The sequence below is a fragment of the Salvelinus fontinalis genome, chromosome 14, assembly GCF_029448725.1.
Source record: "Salvelinus fontinalis isolate EN_2023a chromosome 14, ASM2944872v1, whole genome shotgun sequence".
In the NCBI taxonomy this organism is placed as follows: domain Eukaryota; kingdom Metazoa; phylum Chordata; class Actinopteri; order Salmoniformes; family Salmonidae; genus Salvelinus; species Salvelinus fontinalis.
The window spans coordinates 17515489-17533851 of NC_074678.1; the positions used below are offsets into that span (position 1 = coordinate 17515489).

An 18363-nucleotide genomic window follows, 5' to 3' on the forward strand; every position below is an offset into this window, starting at 1 on the left:
TGAAGGGGAGGAGACAGGTTAAAGAAGGATTTGAAAGCCTTGAGATATATTGAGACATGGATGGTGTGTTTGCCATTCAGAGGGTGAATGGGCAAGACAAAATATTGAAGTGCCTTTGAACGGGGTATGGTTGTAGCTGCCAGGTGCACCGGTTTGTGTCAGGAACTGCAGTGCTGCTGCAACTCAATATTAGGAAGGTGTTCTTAATATTTTGTGCACTCAATGTAGATCTAGATATTATAGAGACTATAGATCTAGATACTATAGAGACTACAGTTTGAGAGAATATAGATCTAGTTGCTATAGAGACTATAGATGTAGAGGGTATAGACCAGGGGTGTCAAACTCATTTCGCATCGTGGGCCACATACGGCCTAGGGAGATGTCAAGTGGGCCGGACCATTAAAATTATACCATACTCTGCTGTAAATAACCAAAATATCATGTCTTTCCTTTGTTTTGGTGTAAAGAAGCACAAGAACATTAGGAAAATATTGAAATTTAATGAACTATCCTTTTACAAAACATTTCATGAAACACCTCATATTTCCTTAGACAAATGTGCAATTTACTTTTATCATTCACAAATATGCATTGCAACTGATCCCACTGATTGTACAAAGGCACAAAACTTTAATTGGTACTGAAAAATATAGTAATGCACTTTAAGATTAAATGAGACTTTTAAAGAAAGGAATTTTTAAACCACTTACACATACGCATATAAAATCTAAATGTAATCCCTGCGTACACCTTACAAACTAAGGAGAGTGATTTTAAATGTGTAATGAAGAAAGTGTTTGCGTGTCCTGTAAATCTGTAAACTTCATACATGAAACATACATACACATACAATACATACTGAAAATTTATGGAGTTGTATGAACAGTAGAATTCCATCACACAACTTTTGTTTTGAAGCTGCTGACTAACATTAAAGTGCACATTTTTTAAATCACCACAGTAAGGATTCATCTTCACAGAGCTGTATTCTTTCAATGCAAACAGTATCTAAGGCAGCATTTTAAAGGTGTTAGTCTAGTCTGGACTTGTATTTGTTCCTGAAACTTGGCATCTTTTGGCCTGTACAAGTGCATCAACACCAGGTGTCATGTCCTCACTAGCTGTCACTTTCAGAATGTCATTTAAGTGCTTGTTTGTGAGCCTTGAACGCATTTTTGTTTTATTGATATTCATCACTGAGAAAATTTGTTCACAAAGGTAGGTTGTCCCAAACATGCACAAAATTTTAGCAGCCAGGGCTGTTAATTTGGGGTACCCTGGTAGTAGATACTGATAAAATCTGTCCAGACCTACAGAGGCAAATTTGCCCTTCAAATCTGCATCACACTGCAAATCAATTATCTCTAGCTGAATTTCGACCGGCAGATCAGAAGCTTTAACTGTGAAAGGTGAGCGAAAAACTGAAAATTCTGTCTCAAGTTCACCAAATACCTGAAAACGTTTCTCAAACTCCCGCAGTAGTCCTGCAATTTTGTCTTTGTACCGTTTCATGTCCGCATCAGGTCTGGTCACACACACATCTCTCAGACAGGGGAAATGAGCAGGGTTGCCATTTGCCAGTTGCATCTCCCACAAAGTCAGCTTCAACTTAAATGCATGTATGTTGTCAGAAAACTGTGTGACAACTTTTTTGCGGCCTTGCAACATTTTGTTCAGATTGTTCAAGTGTTCAGTAATATCAACCAAGAATGCAAGGTCCCGTAGCCATTCCTGAGATTGTAATTCCAACACCGGTTTTCCTTTTTTCTCCATGAACTGTCCGATTTCCTCTCGTAGATCAAAGAAATGCCTCAGCACAGCGCCTCGGCTTAACCATCTCACTTCAGTGTGGTATGGCAGGCTGTGGGTAATGTTGCTGTCGCTGAGAAGTTTGTCAAACTGACGATGGTTCAGACCTCTGGACCGGATGAAATTTACAGTGCGAACAACCACCTCCATGACGTGGTCCATTTTCAGCGACTTGCAACACAATGCCTCCTGGTGCAAAATACAGTGAAATGTCCAGAAACGATCTCCTCCATTAAGGGCTTGTACTTTGTCTTTGAACTTTGTCGCGACACCTGCTTTCTTTCCGACCATGGATGGCGCGCCGTCTGTAGCCAGGCTGACAGCGCGGGACCAGTCCACTCCAACTCTGTCCAATGCAGCAACGACAGAGCCGAAAATGTCCTCGGCTGTTGTGGTGTCCATCATTGGCACCAACTCAAGAAACTCTTCAGTAACAGTCAATGTCTCATCAACTCCTCGAATAAATATGGCCAGTTGGGCCACGTCTGTGATGTCAGTGCTCTCGTCAATTGCCACGGAAAATGCAATAAATGACTTGACTCTCTGTTTCAATTGACTGTCTAAATCTGCCGATAGTTCCGAAATCCTCTCTGCTATAGTATTCCTCATCAGGCTAATATTGGCAAAAGCTTGTCGCTTCTCGGGACATACAAGTTCAGCCGCCTTCATCATGCATCGTTTAACAAAGTCACCGTCGGAATACGGCTTCGATGCTAATGCTATTTCGCTAGCAATTAGGTAGCTGGCTTTTACCGCTGCTTCACTGACTTCTCGGCTCTGGATGAAAGTTGACTGCTGTTTCCTCAGACCCGCCAGCAATTCGTTAATCTTATCTCTTCTCAGTTGTCCTTGCAAGCCGTCATATTTTTCGCTGTGATGAGTCTCGTAGTGGCGTCGAATATTATATTCCTTCAATACCGAAACTTGTTGCAAACACACCAAGCACGAAGGTTTTCCGTGCATCTCTGTAAATAAATAGGACGTGGTCCATTTTTCTTTGAAAATTCTACACTCCTTATCTACTTTTCTCCGTTTGGATAACGACATTTTGGCTAATGAGGGTGTAGCGGAGAGGTAGAGACCAAGGTATTAACAACGTCGTAACAAGCAGCAGATGGCGCATTGATACCGTCTGCTGTTTTCAGTCTGTCTCAGTGATGCGGCTTGTCTTCTACTCTGATGGAAAGAGTGCGCCCCTTTGCGGATAATCCATGATTTGCAGCGAATTAAAAATATTAATTCCATGTCTTTTATGCATTTTTTCCACTTTCAAATTATCCTGCGGGCCTGATCGAACCTCCTTGGGGGCCGGTTCTGGCCCGCGGGCCGTATGTTTGACACCCCTGGTATAGACTATAGATATAGAGACTATATAAATCTAGAGGCTATAGACTATAGATATAGAGACTATAGAACAAGATTCTATAAAGACTATTTATCTAGATACTATAGATCTAGGGACTATAGATCTAGATACTATAAAGACTATATACCTAGAGACTATAGATCTAGAGACTATATATCTAGATACTAAAGAGACAATATATTTAGAGGCTATAGAGACTATAGATTAAGGAACTGGGTTGTAGACAGCCAGTGGTAGTCAGCAGGGCAAAGCAGAGCAGGAGTAGTTACCTCATACTCCTGTGAGAAGCGGAGTCCGTCGTTGGCCTTGAGTCGCTCGATGTGGTTAGCAAGATCAGTGGTGGAGATGAGTGGGTGCTCCCTCATCCCTGAAGGAGAGAGGAACAGGGTTACCAATCTATTGCAGTAAATACAACTTTCCTTCAGCTATGAGTGAAATATACAACACAGTGTAATATATGCACATACACACACATGCATGCACGACCCACATACACCTGCACACACACATTCACACAACAGACATACACACACACGGAATGTGAAATACGCAACCAGATAACTGATGCATTTGTGATGACAAAGCACAGAGTTCATTGAAAGTGGTGAAATGGAAAGAAGTGTGTGGTTACGGAGAGAAGACAGAGAGAGAAAGAGAAAGAGAGAAAGATTGTGATGAGAGAGAGAGAGAGAGAGAAAGAGAGAGAGAGAGAGAGAGAGAAAGAGAGAGAGAAGAGACAGAGAGAGAGAGAGAGAGAGAGTGAAGAGAGATAAGAGTGAGAGAGAGAGAGAGAGAGTGAAGAGAGATAAGAGTGAGAGAGAGAGAGAGAAAGAGAGAGAGAGAGAGCAAGAGAGAAAAAGAGAGAGAGAGAGAAAAAGAGAGTGATGAGAGAGAGAGAGAGAGAGAGAGAGAGAGAGAGAGAGAGAGAGAGAGAGAGAGAGAGAGAGAGAGAGAGAGAGAGAGAGAGAGAGAGAGAGAGAGAGAGAGAGAGAGAGAGAAAGCAACAGACAGCTGATATCTCTAGAGCTCTGTAACACCATGCTGTGGGTTACTCCTGTGAAGGGAGTAAGTGAATGAGCTTGCTGATTGGTTGGCTGTAGCCCACAGCAACACAAGTGGGAGTGGGAGGGGTCATGAGGGTATTCAGAGCGTCATGTTACATTATTTTTCCATGAAATGGTAACTGAAAACTATCTCTGGCTATAACTAGATGAGACCAACATCTTAGTACATTAGTAATATTATCACAAACCTAAAAATACTTTATTCAGAAATAACATTCTGGAAAGAAAATATACCACATACAGCTGCTAGCAGGTGATGTACATAATAAAGCTATAGCTACATTGTAACCTCAAAGTACGGACCACATATATCATCTCTTTCAGTGGCAGAAGAGCTTAGGACTTGGAAAGATTGATGCAGGAACAATCTTTCATCTCGGCTTTGTCCTCAAAGCAACAACAAATGGATTATCCTCCAAAATAACATACAATAGTGATACAAGCCAGCAGTGACAGGTGACAGTTCTGAGGCCAGCCTGTGGAAAGGAAGTGACATGGGGGAAGTGACACGGCTAGTGGGGAGGAGGGGTGTGTGGGTGCAGTGTAAGCGGAGTGGTTCCAGCCGACTGAGCAATCAGATGTTCACAGACAAGGTGCAGCTAGCATGGGGCTGAGATGAGATGGCCTTGGTGGGTGACGCACAAAAAACAGCAGTGGAGAGGAGGATCAGTAGAGAAGGTAGAGGGATGAAGGGGGGTGTTGGTGGAGGAGGGGAGGGAGGCATTCCATCTCAGCTCCCAAAGCAGCACTATCACAGCCATTCCTTACTTAGACTACTGTATATACAGAACTGATCAGTACTGTTGTCTGAGCTGTGACTGTGCTACTGAGAAAACTGATGCAGTGACTCAGCGATCAGAGAGATAAAGACAGAGAGAGAGAAAGAAAGAGATAGAGAGAGAAAAGACAGAGAGATGAGAGCGAAAGAGAGAGAGCAAGAGAGAGATGAGAATGAAAGAGAGATGGAAAGAGAGAGAGCGAGAGAGAGACAGACAGAGAGACAGAGAAAGAGAGTGCGAGAGAGAGAGCGAGACAGAGAGAGTGTGAGAGAGAGAGAGAGTGAGACAGAGAGAGAGAGTGCGAGAGAGAGAGACAGAGAGAGAATGAGAGAGAGTGAGAGAGAGCGAGACAGAGAGAGAGAGAGAGTGTGAGAGTGTGAGAGTGAGAGAGTGAGAGAGAGAGAGAGAGAGAGAGAGAGAGAGAGAGAGAGAGAGAGAGAGAGAAAGAGAGAGAGAGAAAGAGAGAGAGAGCGTGAGAGAAAGAGAGAGAGAGAGAGAGAGAGCGTGAGAGAGAGACAAACAGAGAGAGGATGGGGATGGGTTTAAATAGGTAGAAAACACAGGAGGAATGAAACTAACTTGGAGTGTTCGGGCAACTGGGGTCACTGGAACCTGTGGGGAGAAGACGGGGGAGGTCGGTGTGTCGTACTCAACAACCAATACCAGAGGGATCATTCATGTTAAAGGGGGAAGGGACGGGAGGAGGGGAGAAGAGAAGAGGGTAAAGAAGGATTAGGAGAAAGAGAAAGGGGGGATAGAGAAAGAGACCCAAGGTTTTCAGAAGGGCCTGGCTGTGTATATGTCTGTACACCTGAAGTGAGTCAGTCTGTTAGCCTGGAATTCCAACAGTCCTCTTAGTTTCAGTCTACGTCCATGACAGTAGACGGATCCGAACTGAATTGTTCGATTTCACTTCACAATATTGGGTCCAGGCCTACCATGACACATAACTGTCTGAGACATATACTTGAAAGCATATTCTTGACTATAGGTACTACTACTCTGTAGAGTGCTTAAGAAGACAACAGAGGCATCAATAGTATAGAACTGAGCCTTTAGAACACATCTTTATTGTGCTCACAAGGACACAAAAGGTAAGAGGCTGGCAAATTAGTCAACAACATACCTGCCTCTATTTGTGTAAACAACATCTGCTATGTACCCCCTACTGCTAAAGACTCACAAGCTGCCAATCTCATAGCAAACTACTAGAAAACACCCACAGAGTGATGGAGAGAGGGAGGGAGGGGTGGAGGGGGGAGAGAGAAGAGAGGGTTTGAAAGAGATGAAAATAGGAATGAGGGATGAGATGAAGAGTTAGAAAGAGGGAGATAAGGCACATAGAGAGAAGGAGAGAAAGAGGACGAGAGAGAGTTCATAAAGAAAGAGTAGTGCGTTAACAAGAGAGAGAGAGGAGAGAGAGAGAAGAGAAAGAGGAGAGAGGAGAGAGAAAACATAGAGAAAAGATAGAGGAGAGAGAAAAGATAGAGATGAGAGAAAAGATAGAGAAGAGAGAGAGGAGAGAGAGGAGAGAGAGGAAAGAGAAGAGAAAAAAGATAGAGGAGAGAAAAGATAGAGAAGAGAGAAAAGATAGAGAAGAGAGAAAATATAGAGAAGAGAGAGAGGAGAGAGAGGAAAGAGAAGAGAGAGATGCGAGAGAGACGAGAGCACAGAAAGCAAGGGTGAGAGACAGAACGAGTTTGATGTTCAGAGAATGAGTTAGAGAGAGATTCTGTGGGCTTAATTCCTCTACTAAGTTCAAAGCTCAAGACTCTCCATGCTGCATTCAACAGTGTTTAATTACCGAGCTGGGTCAGTGCAGTCCACTAGAAGAAGAGACAGAGAGTATGCGTCCCAAACGGTACCCTATTCCCTAAATAGTACAATACTTTCAACCAGGGCCCATAGGGAATAGGGTGCCATTTGGGCCCACTAGAAGAGCCAAAGAGCCACTGAAAACGGATGGATAATATACTGTGGCAATTCCCATGTAAGCCCCTCCCCACCCTCTCTCTCTCTCGCTTTACTTCACAGTGAGATGAGAAGCAGTATGGGCAGAGTTAAGACCCCTTTAAGGCTTCTTTCTATAATGGTCATAAATGAAGGTGAAGAGGCAGAGGACATCTCGTCGACTAGACAAGAGCTTTGGGTTGTTGACCGATAGACAGTCCTCATCCTCAACTACAGCAACTCCCTTTCCAACTTCACTGACACCCAAGTACTACTAATACAACAAGACATATGATCCTAGTTCACTAAGCCATGTGACAATCCTTCACATCCACAACAATCCTCCGATATTACAAAGACAAGATGATGATATCCAGTAGAGAGTATACACTGGACTGATTATTATCCACATTCAACTAATCAAAACCATATTTAATTTGCGATAACCAGCATCTGATATTGTTGTAATTAAGCTGAATCATCTACAGTAGAAGCCTTAACTCTGAAGTGTTTTATGCTTGAAGGCTGTAATGTGAACTGCATTCAATTGCTTCTCCTAGCACAGTGGTTACCAATAGCTACACATTCATCAGAATGTATCATATCATAGGAGTGTGAGGGAGTGTGAGCAGTGGTTTGAATAGAGACCAGGTTTTATAAGTTACCTTGTTGGAGATTTGTCTGCAGGCACTGAGGTGGATAGTTTGGCCATGGTTGAACAACAGCTAAATCTGAATATAAGTGTGTCAGGGGTTGTTTGTCTGCTAGTGTGTCTGGGTCTGTGACTTTGTGTGTGTCTATACATCGTGCGTGCTAATGTGTGTGTGTGTGTGTGTGTGTGTGTGTGTGTGTGTGTGTGTGTGTGTGTGTGTGTGTGTGTGTGTGTGTGTGTGTGTGTGTGTGTGTGTGTGTGTGTGTGTGTGTGTGTGTGTGTGTGTGTGTGTGTGTGTGTGTGTGTGTGTGTGTGTGTGTGTGTGTGTGTGTGTGTGTGTGTGTGTGAGTTAATGTGTGTGTGTGTCTATACCTTGTGTCTGATAGTTGAGTCGTCTCATCTCCACAGGATCAGAGGAGTGGGCCAGCAGAGAGTCCTTCACCCCAGCAGAGTGCTCATCCTTGGCCGAGGGAGATGCTCGTTTCCTGGGGAGAGAGACAGGGAGGAGAGACCATGAGACGAGCTCCAATAAAAACACTAGCAAACTACTTATAAATAAGTAATGTCATTGGGCATGTATGGTGGTAGACTGAAGGAGGTGGTATGATTGTATGGGCATTGGAATGTAGCCACACTGTAGTGGTCAGCTGGCTGGAAACCCCAGTCACAGAACCATCACTGTTGTATCATGACTGTGTCATTGAGATAGCTGTTGGTTCCTGCATTGATGTGGAAGATACCGGCTACCAGGAGAATGCTCAACTTGTGCCTGGATGGAGTTAAAAGCTGATGTTGTGTCTGTTGAGGTGTGTAACTCCCTGAAGCAGAGGCACACCTCTACTCTTCAGTAAGTAGTATTTTTACGTCCCAAAGGGCAACCTACTCCCTATAGTGCACTACTTTGGACTAGTGCCTTCAGCTCTGATCAAAAGTAGTGCACTATATAGTGAATAGGGTGCCGTTAAATAACTTGATAAATAACACGGTGTGTCTGCCAAGCTGTGTGTTCCTCAGTTGACGAGGTGAGGACCCACTTCACTGTCTACACAGCTGGGGGGAAAGTGGTGACACAGTTTTGGGTTTACGCTCATTAAAACCTCTAATTTCCCCCATATGAACGTGTGAAAACAAACAGGCTGAGCAATTAACAGATCAGCCGCAGTGACAGAGTAGGAAGGCTTGCTAATTACAGAGGTGGAGAAAGAAAGAGAAGGGGGGGAGAGAGAGGGAGATAGAGGAGGGATGGGGGAGAGGGAGGAAGGGGAGAAAGGGAAGGAGGAGAGATAGGGAGGGAGGAAGGGAGATGGAGGGAGAGAACCAAAAAGAAAAGGAGGAGAGCGGAAGGGATGGTGAGAGAGAGGGACGATCGAGGGATAGAGAGAAGAGCGAGTGAGAGTGTTATAGAGAGAGCATATCTGCTGGAGCCTATGTCCTCCATTCCCAACGCACCACACTGTGTCTCCTAGCACTAGCATGCTAACTGAGGTCTTAAGTGTTGCCATGTTACAGCTGCTGCCACACTAATGCACTAAAGCCTGTGTTTATTTCTTTGTGTAGCACTAACATCGCGCTAACGTGTGTCTGAGTGTAGCAGCCTCCATTGCTGAGTGATGCTACTGATGTGTTCAGCTGGCTGTCTCACAAGGAAAGCTATTAGTGCTGCCATGCATAGCTGTCTATGGGAGGTGACAGTTAGGTTACTAGCCCTAAACTTAGACTGAGTCTCAAATAGCACCCTATTCCCTATGCAGTGCAGTACTTTTGACAAAATCCCATAGGGCTCCGGTAAAAAGTAGTCCACTATATAGGGAATAGGGGGCTATTTGGGACACACTCATGGAGATGGAGATCATAATAAAGCATGGAGGCATGACATAAGGAGGTGTGGGGAGGGGAAGAGCACTTTGTCATTCTGACTATTGCCTAGGGAACATCTTGTAATTTTAACTGCAACTTTGGCTTTTAATTTGAAAGGCGTGAGAGCTGCAGACAAACACACTAACACACATGTTTGTTTTACTATCCTTATGGGGACCAAACAATTGATTCTCATTCAAAATCTTATTTTCCCTAACCCTAACCTTGACCCTAATCTTAACTCCTAACCCTAACTCCTAACCCTAAACCTAACGCACTAACCATAACTCTAAACCTAACACCTAGGCCATCGTGATTCATGGGGTTAAGTCTGAATTTCATAAAGGTGTACCACAGGGATTGATTTTGGGACCTGTTCTCTTCACTATTTATATAAACACCATTGGTCAATCTGTAAAAAATGGTAAACTTCATCTATATGCAGATGATACTGTTATGTATGCTATTGCCCTGACTGTTGATCTGGCTGTATCAAAACTACAGTCAGGTTTAATAGCTATCCTGGAATCCCTTACCGATTTAAAAGGTGTGCTTAAAACGGGCAAAATGAAATACATGTTGCTTTTAAACTGTCGTAATAATGTTTCAGATGAACTACATGTTCACTCATTAGATGGTTCTCCAATCAGCATCCCAGAGTCACCTATTCACTGTTGACGTTGAGACTGGTGTTTTGCAGGTACTATTTAATGAAGCTGCCAGTTGAGGAATTGTGAGGCATCTGTTGCTCGAACTAGACACTCTAAAGTACTTGTCCTCTTGCTCAGTTGTGCACCGGGGCCTCCCACTCCTCTTTCTATTCTGGTTAGGGCTAGTTTGCGCTGTTTTGTGAAGGGAGTAGTACACAGCGTTGTACGAGATCTTCAGTTTCTTGGTAATTTCTCGCATGGAATAACCTTCATTTCTCAGAACAAGAATAGACTGACGAGTTTCAGAAGAAAATCTCTGTTTCTGGCCATTTTGAGCCTGTAATCGAACTCACAAATGCTGATGCTCCAGATACTCAACTAGTCTAAAGAAGGCCAGTTTTATTGCTTCTTTAATCAGCACAACTGTTTTCAGCTGTGCTAACATAATTGCAAAAGGGTTTTCTAATGATCAATGAGCCTTTTAAAATGATAATCTTGGATTAGCTAACACAACGTGCCATTGGAACACAGGAATGATGGTTGCTGATAATGGGCCTCTGTACGCCTATGTAGATATTCCACAAAAAATCTGCCGTTTCCAGCTACAATAGTCATTTACAACATTAACAATGTCTACACTGTATTTCTGATCAATTTGATGTTATTTTAAATGGACAAAAAAATTGCTTTTATTTCAAAAACAAGGACATTTCTTTTATTAATTTTTTATTTTTATTTTTTAATCAATTTTATCCCCTTTTCTCCCCAATTTTTGTGGTATCCAATCGCTAGTAATTACTATCTTGTCTCATCGCTACAACTCCGGTACGGGCTCCGGAGAGACGAAGGTCGAAAGCCATGCGTCCTCCGAAGCACAACCCAACCAAGCCGCACTGCTTCTTTAACACAGCGCGCCTCCAACCCGGAAGCCGGGCTCGCACCAATGTGTCGGAGGAAACACTGTGCACCCGCCCCCCTCGGTTAGCGCGCACTGCGCCCGGCCCGCCACAGGAGTCGCTGGAGCGCGATGAGACAAGCATATCCCTACCGGCCAAACCCTCCATAACCCGGACGACGCTAGGCCAATTGTGCGTCGCCCCACGGACCTCCCGGTCACGGCCGGCTGCGACAGAGCCTGGGCGCGAACCCAGAGACTCTGGTGACGGAGCTAGCACTGCGGTCCAGTGCTTTAGACCACTGTGCCACCCGGGAGGCAACAAGGACATTTCTAAGTGACCCCAAACTTTTGAACGGTAGTGTACATACTTAGATAGACTGGTTAAGAAGCTAACATTTAAAGTTGACTTTTTCTACAGAAACAGATCGTGCCTTTCTCTAAGCAGTAGGACGCAGATCATTCAGTCAACCTTTTAATCTGTTCTTAATTATGGTGATATTATTTATCTAAGTGCAGCTGCTAATACTTAAACCTTTGGGTGCCATCTACCATAGTGCCCTTTGTTTTGTTACAGCTGACAGTTTTGATTCTCATCACTGCATCCTGTAGACCCATGTGGCACAGTGGCACTGCATCTCAATGCAAGAGGCGTCACTACAGTCCCTGGTTTGACTCAAGGCTGCTTCACATCTTGCCGTGATTGGGAGTCCCATAGGGCGGCGCACAATTGGCCCAGCATTGTCCGGGTTTTGCCGAAGTAGGCCGTCATTGTAAATAAGAATTTGTGTTCTTAACTGGCTTGGCTAGTTACATAAAGGTTACATTTAAATAAATAAAAAATAGACACCTGAGTTGCCTAACCCGTAAACAGGATTGGTTAACTCTTGAGGTTCCTAGGGTCTCCACTGAGCTAGGTGAATCTGCTTTTAGTTTTAATGCACCGTATTGCTGGAACAAAATTCTAAATACATTTAATTTTGATGTTGTGGTGCCGTTCAGGCAATTTAAAGTATTGGTTGGAGACTTATTTGTGAAGGAATGTTTTTTATGTTTTATTTCTACTTCCCATGACTGTGTTTTTGTATTTTAAAATGTATACAGTACTAGTCAATAGTTTGGACACACCTACTCATTCAAGGGTTTTTCTTCATTTTCACTACTTTCTACATTGTAGAAAGACATCAAAACTATGAAATAACACATATGAAATATGTAGTAATCAAAAAAGTGCTAAACAAATCTAGATATCTTTTAGATTTTAGATTCTTTAAAGTAGACACCCTTTGCCTTGATGACAGCTTTGCACATTCTTGGCATTCTCTCAACCAGCTTCAGGAGGTCGTCACCTGGAATGCATTTCAATTAACAGGTGTGCCTTGTTAAAAGTTAATTTGTGGAATTTCTTTCCCTCTTAATGCTTTTGAGCCAATCAATTGTGTTGTGACAAGGTAGGGGTGGTATACAGAAGATAGCCCTTTTTAGTAAAAGACCAAGTCCATATTATGGCAAGAACAGCTCAAATAAGCAAAGAGAAACGACAGTCCATCATTACTTTTAGACATGAAGGTCAGTTAATCAGGAACATTTCAAGAACTTTTAAAGTTTCTTCAAGTGCAGTTGCAAAAACCATCAGGCGCTATGATGAAACTGGTTCTCATGAGGACCGACACAGGAAAGGAAGACCCAAAGTTATCTCTGCTGCAGAGGATAAGTTCATTAGAGTTACCAACCTCAGACTGGAGCCCAAATAAATGCTTCACAGTGTTCAAGTAACAGACACATCTCAACATCAACTGTTCAGAGGAGACTGCGAGAATCAGTCATTCATGGTTGAATCGCTGCAAAGAAACCACTACTAAAGGACACCAATAAGAAGAGAGTTGCTTGGATCAAGAAACACGAGCAATAGACATTAGACCGGTGGAAATCTGGCCTTTGGTCTGATGAGCCCAAATTTGAGATTTTTGGTTCCAACCGCCGTGTCTTTGTGAGACGCAGAGATGGTGAACGGATGATCTCTGCATGTGTGGTTCCCACCGTGAATCATGGAGGAGGAGGTGTGATGGTGTGGGGGTGCTTTGCTGGTGATACTGTCAGTGATTTATTTAGAATTCAAGGCACACTTAACCAGCATGGCTACCAAAGCATTCTGCAGCGATATGCCATCCCATCTGGTTTGCGCTTAGTGGGACTATCATTTGTTTTTCAACAGGACAATGACCCAACACACCTCCAGGCTGTGCAAGGGCTATTTGACAAAGAAGGAGAGCAATGGAGTGCTGCATTAGATGACCTGGCTTCCACAATCTCCCGACCTCGACCCAATTGAGATGGTTTGGGATGAGTTGGACCGTAGAGTGAAGGAAAAGCAGCCAATAAGTGCTCAGCATATGTGGGAACTCCTTCAAGACTGTTGGAAAAGCATTCCAGGCGAAGCTGGTTGAGAGAATGCCAAGAGTATACAAAGCTGTCATCAAGGCAATGGGTGGCTACTTTGAAGAATCTAAAATCTCAAATATATTTTGATTTGTCAAACACTTTTTTGGTTACTACATTATTCCATGTGTTATTTCAAAGTTTTGATGTTTTCATTATTATTCTACAATGTAGAAAATAGTAAATATAAAGAATAAACCCTTGAATGAGTGGGTGTGTCCAAACCTTTGACTGGTACTGTATGTCTCTTGTGAAAAAACACTCAACAACACACCAGCCAAAGACACAAGACATGGCATAGTGGTGTGATGTGTGATCTTGACAGTGTAGCAGAAACAAAGAGCATGTCAGTCTGTCACTCTGAGTCAGAACAGAACAGAGCGGCCTGACCCAGAAGCACATCTTATAGAGAAGAAGAGTGGAGTAAGGGGAGGGCAGGAGCGAGGAGAGGGTGGCTGTGCTGCAGAGTGACAGCCACGTCAGGGTTGGAGAAGGGGGAAAGGGGTGTAAGGTGTCAAACATACTACAAAGTAGGTTCAATTAGTTAGCCAGCTATCTATGAAAAACAACCAGAAATAACTATAGCTTGTCTGATTAATTTAGAAAGCTAAATGTAGGTATATGTTTTTGGTTGTTCTTTCAATTAGACCATGCCCATTTCCAGCTGATACTTCCCCTCCAAATGTTTTTTTCTGAATATTTAGGCTAGTTAGCTCATTGAATCTACTTTGTAGTATACCCCGCTGGAAAGAAATACTAACCTTTCTTTTTTGCTGCATCCACAGAAAGCAGGGGGGAAGTGAGTGAGGGAGAAGACAGAGAGAAAGAGGGAAAGAGATAGAGGGAGAATTAAATGACAGATTGTCAGCAGCAGGGTTGAAGCATAGAAGCAGTGGATAGGGAACCAGATTTATACGAGCTCTTTACTTCACCCCTTTATCCCTCCCTCCCTCCTCCACCCTCTCAGCCCTGCAGTTTTATTCAGATGTCGACGCTGACATTTAGAAAATGAGTTTTTCCTCTAGGGGCCCAGATCTCAATCCCTGCCACTATGATAATCTTCAACAAGTTTTTATAATATATTTTTTTTCTTTACAACCCTTTCTCTTAAAATGCATATGCTATGAGAAAAGGCCGGGAGGATATATTCTGTGGTGTTGGACAGTTTGATGATGGTGCACTATGCTCCTTTAGGTTACTTGATGTAAATATTGTACTAGCTGAGTGGAAATACAGTAGGCTGCATCTTGCAACTAATGTCCTGGTATGAACTTTCATCCTAATACATTGTGTGGAAAGATGAGGATGGTGTTCTCATATACATAATTTCTCCCACTGGTAACAGACAATTCAACATCTATTCCACGTAATGTTTTTGAAATTATGTGGAAACAACGTTGATTCAACCAGTGTTCTGTTTCACCCCTATATACATACACTCTGTTTCACCCCTATATACATAACCTCTGTTTCACCCCTATATACATAACCTCTGTTTCACCCCTATATATATAACCTCTGTTTCACCCCTATATACATAACCTCTGTTTCACCCCTATATACATAACCTCTGTTTCACCCCTATATACATAACCTCTGTTTCACCCCTATATATATAACCTCTGTTTCACCCCTATATACATAACCTCTGTTTCACCCCTATATACATAACCTCTGTTTCACCCCTATATACATAACCTCTGTTTCACCCCTATATACATAACCTCTGTTTCACCCCTATATACATAACCTCTGTTTCACCCCTATATACATAACCTCTGTTTCACCCCTATATATATAACCTCTGTTTCACCCCTATATACATAACCTCTGGTTCACCCCTATATACATAACCTCTGTTTCACCCCTATATACATAACCTCTGTTTCACCCCTATATACATAACCTCTGTTTCACCCCTATATACATAACCTCTGTTTCACCCCTATATATATAACCTCTGTTTCACCCCTATATACATAACCTCTGTTTCACCCCTATATACATAACCTCTGTTTCACCCCTATATACATAACCTCTGTTTCACCCCTATATACATAACCTCTGTTTCACCCCTATATACATAACCTCTGTTTCACCCCTATATACATAACCTCTGTTTCACCCCTATATACATAACCTCTGTTTCACCCCTATATACATAACCTCTGTTTCACCCCTATATACATAACCTCTGTTTCACCCCTATATACATAACCTCTGTTTCACCCCTATATACATAACCTCTGTTTCACCCCTATATACATACACTCTGTTTCACCCCTATATACATAACCTCTGTTTCACCCCTATATACATACACTCTGTTTCACCCCTATATACATAACCTCTGTTTCACCCCTATATACATAACCTCTGTTTCACCCCTATATACATAACCTCTGTTTCACCCCTCTATACATACACTCTGTTTCACCCCTATATACATAACCTCTGTTTCACCCCTATATACATAACCTCTGTTTCACCCCTATATACATAACCTCTGTTTCACCCCTATATATATAACCTCTGTTTCACCCCTATATACATACACTCTGTTTCACCCCTATATACATAACCTCTGTTTCACCCCTATATACATACACTCTGTTTCACCCCTATATACATAACCTCTGTTTCACCCCTATATACATAACCTCTGTTTCACCCCTATATACATAACCTCTGTTTCACCCCTATATACATAACCTCTGTTTCACCCCTATATACATAACCTCTGTTTCACCCCTATATACATACACTCTGTTTCACCCCTATATACATAACCTCTGTTTCACCCCTATATACATACACTCTGTTTCACCCCTATATACATAACCTCTGTTTCACCCCTATATACATAACCTCTGTTTCACCCCTATATACATAACCTCTGTTTCACCCCTCTATACATACACTCTGTTTCACCCCTATATACATAACCTCTGTTTCACCCCTATATACATAACCTCTGTTTCACCCCTATATACATAACCTCTGTTTCACCCCTATATATATAACCTCTGTTTCACCCCTATATACATACACTCTGTTTCACCCCTATATACATAACCTCTGTTTCACCCCTATATACATACACTCTGTTTCACCCCTATATACATAACCTCTGTTTCACCCCTATATACATAACCTCTGTTTCACCCCTATATACATAACCTCTGTTTCACCCCTATATACATACATCCTGTTTCACCCCTATATACATAACCTCTGTTTCACCCCTATATACATAACCTCTGTTTCACCCCTATATACATAACCTCTGTTTCACCCCTATATACATAACCTCTGTTTCACCCCTATATACATAACCTCTGTTTCACCCCTATATACATAACCTCTGTTTCACCCCTATATACATAACCTCTGTTTCACCCCTATATACATAACCTCTGTTTCACCCCTATATACATAACCTCTGTTTCACCCCTATATACATAACCTCTGTTTCACCCCTATATACATTTATTTATTTATTTATTTTATTTTACCTTTATTTAACTAGGCAAGTCAGTTAAGAACAAATTCTTATTTTCAATGACGGCCTAGGAACAGTGGGTTAACTGCCTGTTCAGGGGCAGAACGACAGATTTGTACCTTGTCAGCTCGGGGATTTGAACTTGCAACCTTTCGGTTACTAGTCCAACGCTCTAACCACTAGGCTACCCTGCCGCCCCAGAGTGTATACATGTATACATATACATAACCTCTGTTTCTCCCCTATATACATACACTCTGTTTCACCCCTATATACATAACCTCTGTTTCACCCCTATATACATACACTCTGTTTCACCCCTATATACATAACCTCTGTTTCACCCCTATATATATAACCTCTGTTTCACCCCTATATACATAACCTGTTTCACCCCTATATACATAACATCTGTTTCACCCCTATATACATAACCTCTGTTTCACCCCTATATACATACACTCTGTTTCACCCCTATATACATAACCTCTGTTTCACCCCTCTATACATAACCTCTGTTTCACCCCTATATATATAACCTCTGTTTCACCCCTATATACATAACCTCTGTTTCACCCCTATATACATAACCTCTGTTTCACCCCTATATACATAACCTCTGTTTCACCCCTATATACATAACCTCTGTTTCACCCCTATATACATAACCTCTGTTTCACCCCTATATACATACACTCTGTTTCACCCCTATATACATAACCTCTGTTTCACCCCTATATACATACACTCTGTTTCACCCCTATATACATAACCTCTGTTTCACCCCTATATACATAACCTCTGTTTCACCCCTATATACATAACCTCTGTTTCACCCCTATATACATAACCTCTGTTTCACCCCTATATACATAACCTCTGTTTCACCCCTATATACATAACCTCTGTTTCACCCCTATATACATAACCTCTGTTTCACCCCTATATACATAACCTCTGTTTCACCCCTATATACATAACCTCTGTTTCACCCCTATATACATAACCTCTGTTTCACCCCTATATACATAACCTCTGTTTCACCCCTATATACATAACCTCTGTTTCACCCCTATATACATAACCTCTGTTTCACCCCTATATACATACATCCTGTTTCACCCCTATATACATAACCTCTGTTTCACCCCTATATACATAACCTCTGTTTCACCCCTATATACATAACCTCTGTTTCACCCCTATATACATAACCTCTGTTTCACCCCTATATACATAACCTCTGTTTCACCCCTATATACATAACCTCTGTTTCACCCCTATATACATAACCTCTGTTTCACCCCTATATACATAACCTCTGTTTCACCCCTATATACATTTATTTATTTATTTATTTTATTTTACCTTTATTTAACTAGGCAAGTCAGTTAAGA

General features: G+C 42.2%; 1 protein-coding gene across 1 annotated transcript in view; it reads right to left on the minus strand.

Annotated features, from left to right (window-relative positions):
* LOC129811144 (receptor-type tyrosine-protein phosphatase F-like) overlaps positions 1 to 18363 on the minus strand; it is a 55453-nt gene that overhangs the window by 28878 nt on the left and 8212 nt on the right. Inside the window, exons 3-5 of the mRNA XM_055862351.1 lie at positions 7996 to 8108; positions 5601 to 5633; positions 3448 to 3545 (exon numbers count right to left, since the gene is read on the minus strand). Of these exons, the coding sequence (XP_055718326.1) occupies positions 3448 to 3545; positions 5601 to 5633; positions 7996 to 8108 (244 nt within the window). The remainder of the gene's footprint in view (positions 1 to 3447; positions 3546 to 5600; positions 5634 to 7995; positions 8109 to 18363) is intronic.